The sequence below is a fragment of the Giraffa tippelskirchi genome, chromosome 6, assembly GCF_054371585.1.
Source record: "Giraffa tippelskirchi isolate mGirTip1 chromosome 6, T2T-mGirTip1v1.2.pri, whole genome shotgun sequence".
In the NCBI taxonomy this organism is placed as follows: domain Eukaryota; kingdom Metazoa; phylum Chordata; class Mammalia; order Artiodactyla; family Giraffidae; genus Giraffa; species Giraffa tippelskirchi.
This window is the reverse complement of record NC_137280.1, coordinates 60,614,240-60,628,500: the sequence shown is the minus strand read 5'-3', so window position 1 is coordinate 60,628,500 and position 14,261 is coordinate 60,614,240. Positions and strand designations below refer to the sequence as shown.

General features: G+C 38.4%; 1 protein-coding gene across 16 annotated transcripts in view; it reads right to left on the bottom strand.

Moving 5' to 3' along the window:
* The window catches only part of TBC1D31 (TBC1 domain family member 31), a 62,557-nt gene that overhangs the window by 30,312 nt on the left and 17,984 nt on the right, over nucleotides 1–14,261 (bottom strand). For 14 of the 16 annotated variants that reach the window (XM_081498902.1, XM_081498905.1, XM_081498901.1 and 11 more), the window contains 4 exons: nucleotides 11,496–11,647; nucleotides 8,765–8,924; nucleotides 5,853–6,053; nucleotides 1,468–1,644 (listed from right to left, as the gene is read on the bottom strand). In XM_081498902.1, the coding sequence (XP_081355028.1) occupies nucleotides 1,468–1,644; nucleotides 5,853–6,053; nucleotides 8,765–8,924; nucleotides 11,496–11,647 (690 nt within the window). Of the gene's footprint in view, nucleotides 1–1,467; nucleotides 1,645–5,852; nucleotides 6,054–8,749; nucleotides 8,925–11,495; nucleotides 11,648–14,261 lie in introns of all 16 variants that reach the window. The other 2 variants (XM_081498891.1, XM_081498894.1) reach the window with 1 other exon arrangement.

Genomic DNA, 14,261 nt, shown 5'->3' with positions numbered 1-14,261 from the left:
AAGTTATAAAACAGTAATATAGTATGACTCTATTTATTAAAAAAAATTTAAAGGTAACAGACACACATATATATATATATTTACACACAGAAAATTTCTGAAAGATGAACAATTATTAACGATGATTACCTCTGGGGAGTGCAGTGAAGAGTGGGCTAGGACACAGGGAGAAAGAAAAGTATACTTTTGGGTTTTGTCCCTTTACAGACTTCTATGCCAGGTAACAGTTAATCCAAGAGATAAATGTAATTTTAAGTTTTCTAGGAACCATGTTAAAAAAGTCACAAGCAACAGATAAAAATCAAATTTAATAACTTATTTAATCCAATGTAATAAAAATATTATCATTTGAAAATACAATCAGCATAGTATTATTAATTAATATGATGCTTTACCTTCTTTAGGGGTAGGAAATTAAGTACAAACTACTATATATAATAAGCTTGTTATACATATATATAATAGTATAGATATATAACAAGATATACAGCACAGAGAATATAGCTAATATTTTACAATAGCTTTAAATGGAGTATAATCTATAAAAATACTGAATCACTATTTTGTACTAATACAAAACTTTAAATGAGCTATACTTTAATTTTAAAAGTGATATTTTACCCTCTTTTGCTCATAATAAAATTTCAGTATCTGATGTGTACTTCACACGTACACCACATCTCAAATCAGACCAGCCACTTGTGACTGCTACTGCTGCTGCTGCTGCTAAGTCGCTTCAGTCGTGTCCGAGTCTGTGAGACCCCATAGACGGCAGCCTACCAGGCTCCCCTGTCCCTGGGATTCTCCAGGCAAGAATACTGGAGTGGGCTGCCATTTCCTTCTCCAATGCATGAAAGTGAAAAGTGAAAGTGAAGTCGCTCAGTCGTGTCCGACTCTTAGCGACCCCATAGACGGCAGCCTACCAGGCTCCCCTGTCCCTGGGAATTTCCAGGCAGGAGTACTGGAGTGGGTTGCCATTGCCTTCTCTGACTTGTGACTAGTGGCTACCATATTGGACAGTGAAATTTTATACTGTTTGACTTAAAAAAAAAGTATGTATTCGTTTTATATTAAAAAGGCTTTTAAATTTTATATTAAAAGGGAAGGGAAGTCGCTCAGTCGTGTCCGACTCTTTGCGACCTCGTGGACTGTAGCCTACCAGGCTCCTTCGTCCATGGGATTCTCCAGGCAAGAATACTGGAGTGGTTTGCCATTTCCTTCTCCAGGGGATCTTCCCGACCCAGGGATTGAACCCAGGTCTCCCGCATTGGAGGCAGACGCTTTAACCTCTGAGCCACCAGGGAAGTCCTTATATTAAAAAGCATGTTATAATTTCAGTTACAACTTGCTGCTTTTCTAAAATTTTCCTTTTAATTCTTAAGAGAAGGAAGAACGATGATGGACTAGAAATCATGAGACCTGTTTACGGCAGAGTCATGACAAATTAAAGTTTTAACATATTCTTACCTCTTTCTTTTCAAAACTACCAGTCAGGTCTTGTTTTAATATTCTGGTCTGTATTTTGTTTTCCCTCGATTTCGCTGGCCGCTGTACTCTTCCTGATGTCACTTTCACCTTAAGATCACCAGAATTCCCTTTCTTCTTAGGCAAATCCTCAATCACTTTCACTAAAGGAGGAGGTGGCTAAAAGGGAGGAAAAAAATCCAGTGGCTATCTTTAGAAAATAGACCTGCAAACATAGTATTTAAAAATTTTATTTTGGTCAATTTAATACCGTGCCTTGATACAAAAAGTGTAAATAAAGTGTCCAAGAATGTTTCCTTGTTGACTAAGGAGTCAAAGCAAATTTCTGCCGAATTCCTTTGAGGAACACAATAAAGACCTTGATTAACAAAGATAAATAGAATTGAATGATTCCTTGAAAGCTGACCTTAAGTCACACAGTATCAACCCATCTTTTATACCTGCACAATAAAAGTTCATAGTACAGCAGTAATCTGTAGCCCACGGCCCTCTAAAAGGCTGACAGAAGCGCCCTAGTATTCTTTTGGGCTCCAGTGAAATTTCTTTTGAGGGAAACTATCACGTGACTTTCCTCTGCAAGCACAGCACCCCCGCCTCTGTCCTTGGTTACATTTTCTAACCTACGCGGAGATGGCTGGCAGTCCCTCACGGCATCAGCAGCTTCAGAGAGCGTGCAGACAGCACGACTTAGACGCCAAACCCTCATTTTGATGGGGCTTATGAAGATAAGCCCCCAGCAACTTCAACTTACTTAACTAAGACATTTCCTTTATGAATAACACTTTCTTTGAAATAAAACGATCATCCTTGTTCAGAGGAAATGAGTAGGTAAAGTACCTTTGGCTTTCTGAGTTCTAAACATGATTAAAGTACAATGACTTTCACAGGGTGTTTAAATGTTTGAGACCATTATGGCCGAGTGTTTCCTTAGTAATTAGCCCAGACCCAGATCAAAGACAGATGGATTTGTGTTTTTAAAATAATTTTTTCTTGAAGTAAAAGTGGCAATGCCTCTTATATGAGAACACAAGGAAAACTCCAAAAGTCCAAATGAACATATTAGAGTTCCAAAAAAACACAAATTATATGCATCACCTTGAATCAAGCTGTCATGAAAGCCAGAACAGTGTGCTTCCGTGATGACGTACAATGGAAATCAATTACCGCTCTTTGGGAAAGCTCTTTGACGCAGAAACCAAACTTCTTTGACATCCTCCTCCCTCACCCCCAAAAGAAATAAGGAGAACAAGGCAAACATTCTGACTCTTTTTAAATAACAGACTATAAAAAAGACTACTTTGAGGTTTCAAACAAAACTTTTTCTCATGTTGCCTTCAAAAGTTCAGGACTTCTGCTTTTGAAGGAGCAGCAGTTGCTCAGTTAGTTGCTAAGTTGTGTTTGACTCTTCTTATGAGCCCATGGACTGCAGCCCATCAGGCTCCTATGTTCATGGGATTTTCCTGGCAATAATACTGGAGTGGGTTGCCGTTTCTTTCTCCAGGAGATCTTCCTGAACCAGGAATCAAACCCGTGTCTCCTGCATTGGCAGGCAGATTCTTTACCACTGAGCCACCTGGGAAGCCCCTTGCTTTTGAAATTTGCACCTATTACAGGAGACCAGGAAAACATTCCCTATTGTCAACTGCAGTATGTACGACACGTAACACTGTGAAGTGTATAAGAGTAGGTAATGCAATAATATATATGGCACTGCTACTGTACTTTTGTTTTAAAATTATTATGAAAAGTAATTAAAGTTTTAACTGCATCAGTAAGGGGTTTTTTTAAATAGTGGTTTTCTGGGATACATTATTATTTATTCATATCTGAAAGAATATAAGAATAATGCAAAATATAGCAGCAATAGCTCTGACCAAAGAAAAAGTACAGTGACTACTTACTCTATGATTCAATTCTTTGTCTATGAAATGTAATTAATAGTGGTCTGACTTCTGAATACTACCCATCTTTAATATCCTTGAACTATCTTCTAACCTCAGTCCATTCTTCTAAATCATTATTAAAATAGTAATTCCAGTCCCACATTTTTCATAGTTCTTGCATGAAAGAATCTCCCAAAAGTTGGAGCCCGAGATATGACCTGAATTACCACACCTCAGGGGTGTAGGAGAAGGCAATGGCACCCCACTCCAGTACTCTTGCCTGGAAAATCCCATGGACAGAGGAGCCTGGTAGGCTATGGTCCATGGGGTCGCTAAGAGTCGGACACGAATGAGCGACTTCACTTTCACTTTTCCCTTTCATGCACTGGAGAAGGAAATGGCAACCCACTCCAGTGTTCTTGCCTGGAGAATCCCAGAGAGCCTGGTGGGCTGCCCTCTATGGGGTCGCACAGAGTCGGACACGACTAAAACGACTTAGCAGCAGTAGCAGCAGCAGGAGTGTTAAAACTTCAGCAGAGAAATAGGAATTAGCTTACTTATTATCAGCAGACTACCAGAAATTCTTCAATGGCAAGAAAATAGGACTTGAAGGAATGGGACATGGCTAATAAGTTTTGTATAAACCTGGGCATTTTGTAAGCCTGGAATAGCCATAGAGACACTGGTGGTGTTGGTAATGTGTCAAAAAAATTATCCTACTTCTGTTATGAGCTAGCTTTTCATCAATCTGATCTCAATTTGCTTAACAAATAACAGAGAGGAAGCCAGTGACATGCTTATCTTGGTTTTTCTCAGATCTCTCCCTCTTTCTGTTATTAACATTTATCTAGCTCTTATATATCCAGTTAGGCTAACAACTCTCATTAAGTACAAATAATGTTATTAAAACTTTTAAGTCTGCAAGAACAGTAAAGTATATAATTCCATATGTTTAAAGAAAATGTATTCACATGTGCACACGACACACACACACAATTCTCATTATTCACAGTAATTATGTTTTACAGAGTTGCCACAACACTGAGTTAGTAAATACTGAATATCACCAGCAGATTCACAAATAGAATCTGTGAATATGCAGGTTGACTGTTTACATTTACACACATAGAACAAAATACTTGGTAGGCATACATTTCAAAATCATCTGAGAATGGTTAGACTTATTGAATTATTTGCTTACCTGTATCTTTTGGCTTTTCTCTGTAATAACTTTTTACTGATGAATTCATTTGTAGGGCAGCAATAGAGACGCAGACATAGAGAACAGACTTGTGGACACAATGGGGAAAGGAGAGGGTGGGACAAATTGAGAGAAGAGCATTGAAACATATGCATTACCATATGTAAAACAGCCAATGGGAATTTACTATATGACACTGGGAGCTCAACCGGAAGCTCTGTGCCATTCTAGAGGGGTGGGGTGGGGTGGAAGTTGGGAGGGAGGGGACATAGGCATATCTTCAGCTGATTCATGTTGATGTATGGCAGAAACCAATACAACATTGTAAAGCAATTATCCTCCGATTAAAAATAAATCATTTTTTTAAAAAAGAACTCCCCCACGCAAACTGCCCCAGAAAAGAGAAGGAAACAATCTAAGGTAAAACTTGCTTTGTTATTAGATGCAACAAGCTGGAGAAATTCTAGATTACCATAAGAGAAGTAGGAAGTATATTTCAGATGAAATGTATAGTGTAACAACAGATGTAGAAATGTGCACGGTGTCTACAAGGGACAGTAAGAGAAGTTGAAAGCAAAGGGAAATATGCTAGGTAGAGAAGACAAGAATAGAGAAGACTTTGAGAGGCAGGCAGAAGAGTCTGGACTTAATGCAACAGGCAAAGGGAAGGAGGCCACGAGAACAGTATTATTTTAGATGATGAAAGTCTTATTTTAAAAAATGGTTATGTGGAAGATGATTGATGAGGAGGAGCAGGCACCGAGGGCTCTGAGTTTAGGTGTATTTATTGAGATTACTATTATTCGAGAGCAGTCAGTGAGCACCAATACGAGAATGGCCGAGATGGCAAACGAGGTGGCCCACGTATAGACATTTCAGATTCAAGGAGTACATGACTTAGTATTGACTCAATTCGGGAAAACAGAGGAATAAATACAGTCATAGGTGCTCCAAGGTGTCTAGCCTGCAAGATGGCAAGAAGGAAAAAAATGAACAGACTGGGATTGCGGACCTTTTTCAGGAAGCAGACCAGAAGGGTACCTCGAATGGGACAGGGACAACAAACAGAGGCCTTTGACAAGGGCAGCAGTTTAAGGATGGAGCACAGGTGAGCAAAGTCTGGAGATGTGGCTTTGGGAGTAAGAGGGAAAAAAACATACCCAGAAAAAGGGATAATGGTGCAAGGAAGTTAAAAAATTGTAACAGAGCTTTTAAATACAACATTTAAATGATACAACATTTAAATCTTAAAAGAAAAAAGGGAAGTTTACTTGATAACATACCTTATTTATTTCTTTCGTTAAAGCCTGAACTGAGTATATGTTCAGACTTCCGTTTTCCATAATAGATGCAATGTACCGTCCATGTGGGCTAATTACAGATGAGCTAATTCCGTCATCAAGGCTCCCAATTTCAAAGAGAAGTTTACAAGTCTGTATATTAATAAATCTCATAATACCATCCTGACTTAGCACTCCAAGAACCTAGGAGAGAAACAACATGTGAGTTCCTAAAACACATTTAAAATTCAAAAGTCTCAGATGTTAACTTGACTTATTGTGGTGATCATTTTACAATGTATACATATAAATACTAAGTTATCATGTTATACACCTGAAACTAACATAAAAGTGAAAGTGAAGGTCGCTCAGTCCTGTCTGACTCTTTGCGACCCCATGGCCTATACAGTCCATGGAATTCTCCAGGCCAGAATACTGGAGTGGGTACCCTTTCCCTTCTCCAGGGGAATCTTCCCGACCCAGGGAACGAACCCAGGTCTCCTGCATTGCAGGCAGATTCTTTACCAACTGAGCCACAAGGGAAGCCCACAAATATTGGAGTGGGTAGCCTATCCCTCCTTAAGTGGATCTTCACAACCCAGGAATTAAACCAAGGTCTTCCTGCATTGCAGGCGGATTCTTTACCAACTGAGCTATGAGGGAAGCCCCAAAATTAACATGTTCTATGTCTATTACACCTCGATTTTAAAAAGTCAAACTACACACATACACCTGTGTGTATTTATATATGTTCTCTCTTGGGGGTCGTGCAGTGGTAGGGTGGAGGACAATCGGAGCAGACCATACTTGCAGAGAGCCATGATGTTTATTTAAAATCCCTAATCACAGCTCACGCAGATTTGCCCAGTTCAGGTCCAGATAAGCCTGGTCCTAACCAGAACCAGTAAGAAGCCCATCCTGGGAGACTACAGAAAGGTCTCCCGAGGCTCTTCCCTTGCCACAGGCAGGCCTATCTCCACCAGTCCCTCCAGGGGAAGGAGAGAGGACTACATTTCTTCAGCTTGAACCCACACTGGCTGTCAGAAGCAGGGAGGGTGGAGGGCTTGTTTCCCTTCTCCATCCTCAGCTTGAGCAGAGCTGACAGCTGTCCTGCTGCCTCACACAAACCTGTGACCTCGTTGTTGTAACCAGCATTGGGTTGTGGAGGGAGAAAGTCTGTGAGCTGCAAAAAAGGACAGTGTTGGGGTGGGGGGAAGTCCGAAGGAAGCTAGTCTTTTAAGGGGGAAAAAAACAGCTGTAACTCATACAACTTGAAAAATTAAAAACACGTACTAAAAAAGCTTAAACGCATAAAACAATAAATCCCTCTACTGCTTCGTCTACAGGTTCTTTCCCCAGGACCAGGGGCTGGTAGGCAGTGTCACAAGGTGATTTTGTGAAACACTGACACCCCTTGTTATGTGAAAGACTACAATATGGAGGTAGTTGGAAGCAATTTGAAGGTGACAATCTAAAAAGCATGCTTTTCTGTTGGTCAGATGGTCAGAAACCCCTCATTCAGTTGATGCAACTTCTCTGGAAGGCAATTTGGTAAGATCTATCAAAATTACAGATACACATAATGCTGGTACCACTATTTAACTCTGGGATTTTATTTTACCCTGCAGACAGGATGTGTGAAGCGACATGTGCAAAACTGATGCAGTGCAGTATTATTTGTGCTAGAAAAGGACTAAAAACAGGTTGAGGGCCCAATAATAAAGGACTGGTTAAAAAAATTTATACAGCTATAAAAAAGAATGAGGTTCTGTACTGATACAGGATAATCTTCAAGGTAAACTAAGTGAAGAAAAAAACATGCAAAATGGGAAAAACATAAGATTATATAACACCAGTGGTTATGGAGCGTGAGTAACTGGGCAAATGAGAGAGAAAAGTAAGAGTTCACTTTATGCCTGTTTATTTATTTCTTTACATTTTCAACCATGTGAAAGCATCATTTACTCAAAAAACTTAAAATAGATATTATAAATATACACACACACATCATACATATATACATAAAACACATACACATATAAAATTTGTTAATGGCAAGACCCAAGATAATTTAAAATAAGGAAGTTAAGGTTCAATTGCCCAACTATTAAAAAGAAACAGTGTGTGTGGAGGGGGAGCACTTTGTAAACTAAGGCTGCTAATGCTGCTGCTGCTAAGTTGCTTCAGTCGTGTCCGACTCTGTGCGACCCCATAGACAGCAGCCCACCAGGCTCCCCCGTCCCTGGGATTCTCCAGGCAAGAATACTGGAGTGGGTTGCCATTTCCTTCTCCAGTGCATGAAAGGGAAAAGTGAAAGTGAAGTCGCTCAGTCGTGTCCGACTCTTAGCGACCCCATGGACTGCAGCCTACCAGGCTCCTCCGTCCATGGGATTTTCCAGGCAAGAGTACTGGAGTGGGGTGCCATTGCCTTCTCCGAAACTAAGGCTAAATAGGAAGAAAACACATTTCATAGGATTGAGGCAACCTGTCATGGTAGATAAAACACAGCACAACAAAAAAGCAAGAAAATTTCCGTTCTAGTCCTACCTTTAATCCTTGTAACTAACAGAAGGGTTGACAAGTTACCTTGTTTCGTATCATAGTCGGTAAAATGCTCTCTGCCTATGCTCAAAGAATTCTTTAAGGATCAAAGAGAAAAATAGCACACTTCATCACCCTGTAAACCAGAGTACGACATAAAGTATATCGATTTTAGGGAAAAGGGTAAATTATCATTAATATATAGAACCTAAGATGTTTCCATTTCTTCAGTTTTAGACTCTTAACAAGTTTTCGGCAATTGCAAATCCTTGAAACAATCAGGCTGCCACAAGTTAAATAAGAGAACTAATACAGCAGAAATTGATACGATTTTTCCAAAAAAGTACCACATTACTAACCTTTATGTTACTAACCTGATTAGAACCTGCATCAAAACTATCAGGAAGAAATTCCAGATGGCGGATGGCACGAACTTTGGTGGGCATCTGGATAATTCTAAATAGTTGTTTAGCTTCCAAGCACCACAAATGAATATGATTTGATTTGCCCCCTGCAGCCAGGATTCGGCCATCCCTGCAGAACAAACAGGTAAAAAAGTAAGACTGGATGAATTATTTACAGCAGCACTGTCCAACCTGATCCAGTATCATGATGGAAATGTTCTCATCTATGCTGTCCAAAAAGTCACTACTGGACTTCCCTGGTGGTACAGTGGATAAGAATCTGATGCAGGTTCCATCCCTGATCAGGGAAGATTCCACATGCTATGGGGCCACTAAGCCCATGTGCCACAACTATTGAGCTCTCGCTCTAGAGCCTGAGAGCCACAACTACTGGGCCCACATGTCACAACAAGAGAACCCAGCACAATGAGAAGCTTGTGCACTGCAAGGAAGAGTAGCTCCCACTCGCCACAAGTGGAGAAAGCCTGAGCCCAGCAGAAAAGACCAAAAGCAGCCAAAAATAAATAAACAAAAGCCCAAACAGTAAGAACCAAAATAGTCACTGTTAGCCACACGTGATTACTGAGAACTAAAATGTGGCTAGCACCTCTGAGGAAATTAATTCTTAATGTTCTATTAATTTAAATAGGTGATGTTACAGAGCTGGGAAAGGAGGAAGATCTACTGCAAGAATGATGTGAATGGGCCGGTCACAGGGTAACCTGGAGGAAGAATTCCATGCTTGTCAGTGTTGCTGATTGGCCAATACAAAAATGTTGAGACAGGAATAAGGCTAGTATATAAGGAAGAATGAGAAGCAATATTCAAGTATGGCTGAACACTTAAATTAGATGGGAAAGGAAATAAGATGAGAAAAGGGAGGGAAGCCAAGACCAGAGGACAAAAGACCTCAGGGGATATGGCAGGGAGTTGGATTTTCCTAAGAGCAGTGAAAAGCCTTTCAAGGGAGTTCAACAGGGAAATGACTTAATGATTTAAGAAGACCACTCTAGCTGCTCTGCAGAGACTGACTTTAGGAAATGAGATTAAAAATAGACCAAGTGAAAAAGCTATTATATTGCAGTAGCCTGAAGAAGGGCTTCCCTGGTAGCTCAGTGATCAAGAATCTGCCTGCAAAGACACAGGAGACATGGGTTCGATCCCGGGGTCAGGAAGATCCCCTTCAGAAGGGAATGGCAACCCCCTACAATATTCTTGCCTGAAGAATTCCATGGATACAGGAGCCTGGCGGGCTCCAGTCCACGGCGTTGCAAAGAGTCGGATATGACTGAGCGACTAACACACACACATCGTAGACAAGGGGTTGTATCAAGAGGGTTCAGAGCCGACCTGAAGATAATCTCACTGGTCAAAGATGAGAGAATCAGAGCATCACTAAGAATAATAATTTTAATGAGTCAAACCATGTCAACTATGCTTAAATCCATGAGTTTACAAAGATTAAAGACAAAAGACCTTCAATGGCCACCTCTGAATATGTCAATAAACCAACCCATTATTTGGGGGGAAAAAGGTTTTCTTTTTTAAAGAGGAAGAAATCAAGCATTTTATCCTGCTTTTCCTTTACTAACTGTACAGCAAAGTAACCAAAGAGTTGATGAGAGGAAGTTTCTTTCTCAAGAAAGGTTCTGGTTAATCAGGGAGAAGGAAAGACAGAATAGTTCCATCTTGCTAACCTCCAATGCAACACAGGATATCTAGGTGATGATCACCAATGACCATTAACATCATAAGAAAGAGTTCTATGTTCCTCCAGATGAAAGTACACCAACCACCTACCATGTCTTCTTGCTCCCAAATCAAACCAGATCAGATCAAGCCTCCAACTTACAGGAAATATGACATAACCAGTTTATAGTAAATATAGATGAGAGAAGATCATATTAAGTAGCATCACAGGGATGCAAAGAGCAAAATCTAGAATACAGAAAACTACAGGACAAATGACCAGTTCTTTAACAAATTAATTGTAAAGAAAATGTACAAAGAGAGATATATCAACCAAAGCAATGTGTGAACCTTATTTTGTTCCTAACTTGAACAACTAACCACAAAAACGATTATTAGACCAATCAGTGAACTGAATAATTAGATATAGTATTATGAATTTTTAAAAGTATAATGATAGTACCACAGTTGTGTTTCAAAAAGGGTGCTATCATTTAGAGATACACGCTGAAATATTTATGCATGAATGATACACTTGGGCTTTGCTTTACGACGACACAGTACAAAAGTAGTAGACAGTTACCAGTGGTAAAGAATCTGCCTGCTAATGCGGGAGACACAGGTTTGATCCCTGGGTTGGGAAGATCCCCTGGAGGAGGAAATGACAATTCACTCCAGTATTCTCGCCAGGAAAATCCCACGGACAGAGGAGACTGGCGTGCAATTTATGGGATCGCAAAGAGTTGTACGTGACTAAGCACAGGCAGAATTATAGACAAGATAGGAGTGGCTATTAGTTGATGCTTATTATAGCTAATGAGAGTATCAGCCTTAGGATTTCATATACTTTTTATATTTTTGTGTACAATAAGTAAAAATACCATATCTGAGATCATCCTAGTTTAAAGGAAACTTTTGCTCGTATGACAATAAAATACTGAATGAAAATTTATAAAATTTCACTGGAAGTTAAATTTCATAAAAATCCTCAGTGTCTCAAAGTGAACATTACCTGGTCACAGCAAACACTTTGTATAATATATTAGAGCTTTCAGGTGGAGCTGGCAATTGATATTTGCAAACAAGAGTATCACATTCCCAGGCGAAGATGGAATTATCTTTAAAACAGCTGAGGATGGTATTACTCAGTGGCAGAAAGAAAACCTAAAAAGGGAGGAAAAAAAGTTATTGTTTATATAAGGATCATTTAATCCTCTTTAAGTTTAAAATTTACAAGTAGTTAATTCTTTCTTAAAATTATTTTTTCTTAAACTGGAGAAAATACATTTACAATACATGAGAGGGGATAAAACTGATATTTTATATACTATTATAAACTAAAAGAAAAGGTAAACTCCTTTAAACAAAAAATAGGTGACTGTAATGACAAGTTTATTCATAAAATACTAACAATCCTTAAATATTTAACCTTATAAAAGATTCAAATGAAAGTAAGATACCATTTTATGTGTATCAAATTTACTTTAAAATGCACCAACTATACAACACACAAACCATACATATACACAAAATATACAGAGTATATTTATAAGTTATATACTAATATATAGTATTAAATACTAACAACCAAGTGTTAAGAACTGTGATGCACTACTGCAGGTAGTAAAAACTGACTAAAGATACTATATATATCTCAACAGTCTTATACTGCTTCTGAATAATCAATCTGCTTCTAAGGGTTAATTCTTTGAGGAAAAAAACAACAAAATGCTTTAAGATAAATGTGTATAAATGTTTGCTAAGCATTATTTGCAAAAGTAAAAACTTGAAAACAAATACATGATGTTAGCGATTTTACATTTTATTAGGGATTCTCATATTTTATTAGAGATTCAATTTATTTAATGCACAATTGAGACTGAAATTGGTGGAAAAGCTGAAAATGTCATTTTATTCTCATAATTTCTATTTCTCTATTACATAAGCAGTAAGCAATGCTTACTTCAATAATATAACATTTTTATTAAAATTGACCAATATTTTCTCATTAAGTTTCAATGGCCTCAAATAGAACTTTGTGCGCCATCTGTGTAAAACACACGGAGGGAGGTAGGAAAGAAAGCAAAGAACATGAAAACAATTCAGTACCCTAAGGACAAGCATTCCTAGCTATCCCCTCAAAATAAATTCCTGCAAACAGCTAATAGTTACAGCTCTAGCTATTTATTCTTTTTTTCCTTTATTTTTCCCTCAATACAGCTCTGGTCTTCTATTTTATTCCTTTGAACTACAGAAGAATTATAATTTCTTTATACACTTGTCTGCCCACAGGGACTCTACCCTGAGACTCTATGCACGGAACCCCAAACACCGGGGACAAAAGTGAGCAAGAGACCCAACATCCTTCACAGCTGAAGATACTTGGTTGGTTCTGAGCGGGCAGAGGTCTTGTTATCTTGCTTATTCTTGTGTGGTCAGTGGCGAGCACAATGACTAGAACTTAGTAAAGTGCGCAACAGTTTTTTGTTGAATAAATGAATGAATAAACCTTTTTCTTACTAAGTTGTATAGTATATGCATCTTCACCTTTAACAGTTTGTGTTGAGTTCTACGGATTTGTTCTTTGGTTCCATCCAGATCAGCCTTCTTAACCACATTAGAACTGACTATAACACTTTATATTTGAACATGTCTTCTTGTTTCTACTACTGTGTCTTTACAAGCTTTAGTATTTTTAAAACATATGACTGTTTTTGTGTTGGAAACAGAGGGGCAGGGACTCATAGTGGAGGCAGAGCACCTTTAAGGATTTGTTACCTTTTATTCTGACATCTTCACAATTTTACTGGTGTCAGAGGGAGTGCTATTAATACATTCTTTGGGGATGAAGTGTTAAGCGTCTCTAACACTGGCCTAGAGTGTCTCTGAGTATTCAGAATCTAGATGTAACCATCATCACAGTAGTGAGAGAGATGTCCAGAGAAAAAGCAGGATTAACACTGCATCTACCATGGCTTTCCCCTATGTTACAAAAATAATGGGTCAATAAAGCATCCACATGAAATATGGCAGCCTTGCAACTAACTTGTATTATTGCCATCCAGCTCTTGTATACATACAGTTAGGCAATGATTCTAATAGTTAAAAACATTACTATAAAAATTTTAGGGACTTCTCTGGTGGTCCAGTGGCTAAAACTCTGTGCTCCCAAAGCAGGGGGCCCAGGTTCAATCCCTGGTCAGGGAACTAGATCCCACATATCACAATTAAGACCCAGTATAGCTAAATCAATCAATCAATCAAAATACATAAATAAATATTTTAAAAAAAATTTAGGGAATTGTAAATATATATATTTACATATATATAATACATTATCTCTTTTTTGGTAATAACACTAAAAAACATACATACATGCATACAAAATGTACTATGGAACATACTGGTTAATTAGAACAATCTACTAAGGACTAAAGCTATATAAGACTATAAAAGATGCTAGCTCAACTACATCAGATGCCAAGGCCCTTGCCTGATCCAGCTCCTCCTCACTTTTGTCCTGGGCTCATTTTATCAAAGACAATCTGGTAGGTCTTTTGCCAACAGTTCCATTATATTAAGAAGATTTGTAATATGAAGGTCTCACAGAAAGAACTGTCAGTGAATACATTACAATCTATAATGAATGCATTAAAACAGTTTCCAATCTGATGTCAAAAAAAGTGTCTTGAAATTTTTATTATAATTAGCAGTATTTTTCTAGAAAAGTAATAAAAGTTTATTCCTACTGGGAGAAGCAAAAGCTTAAAAGTTAATG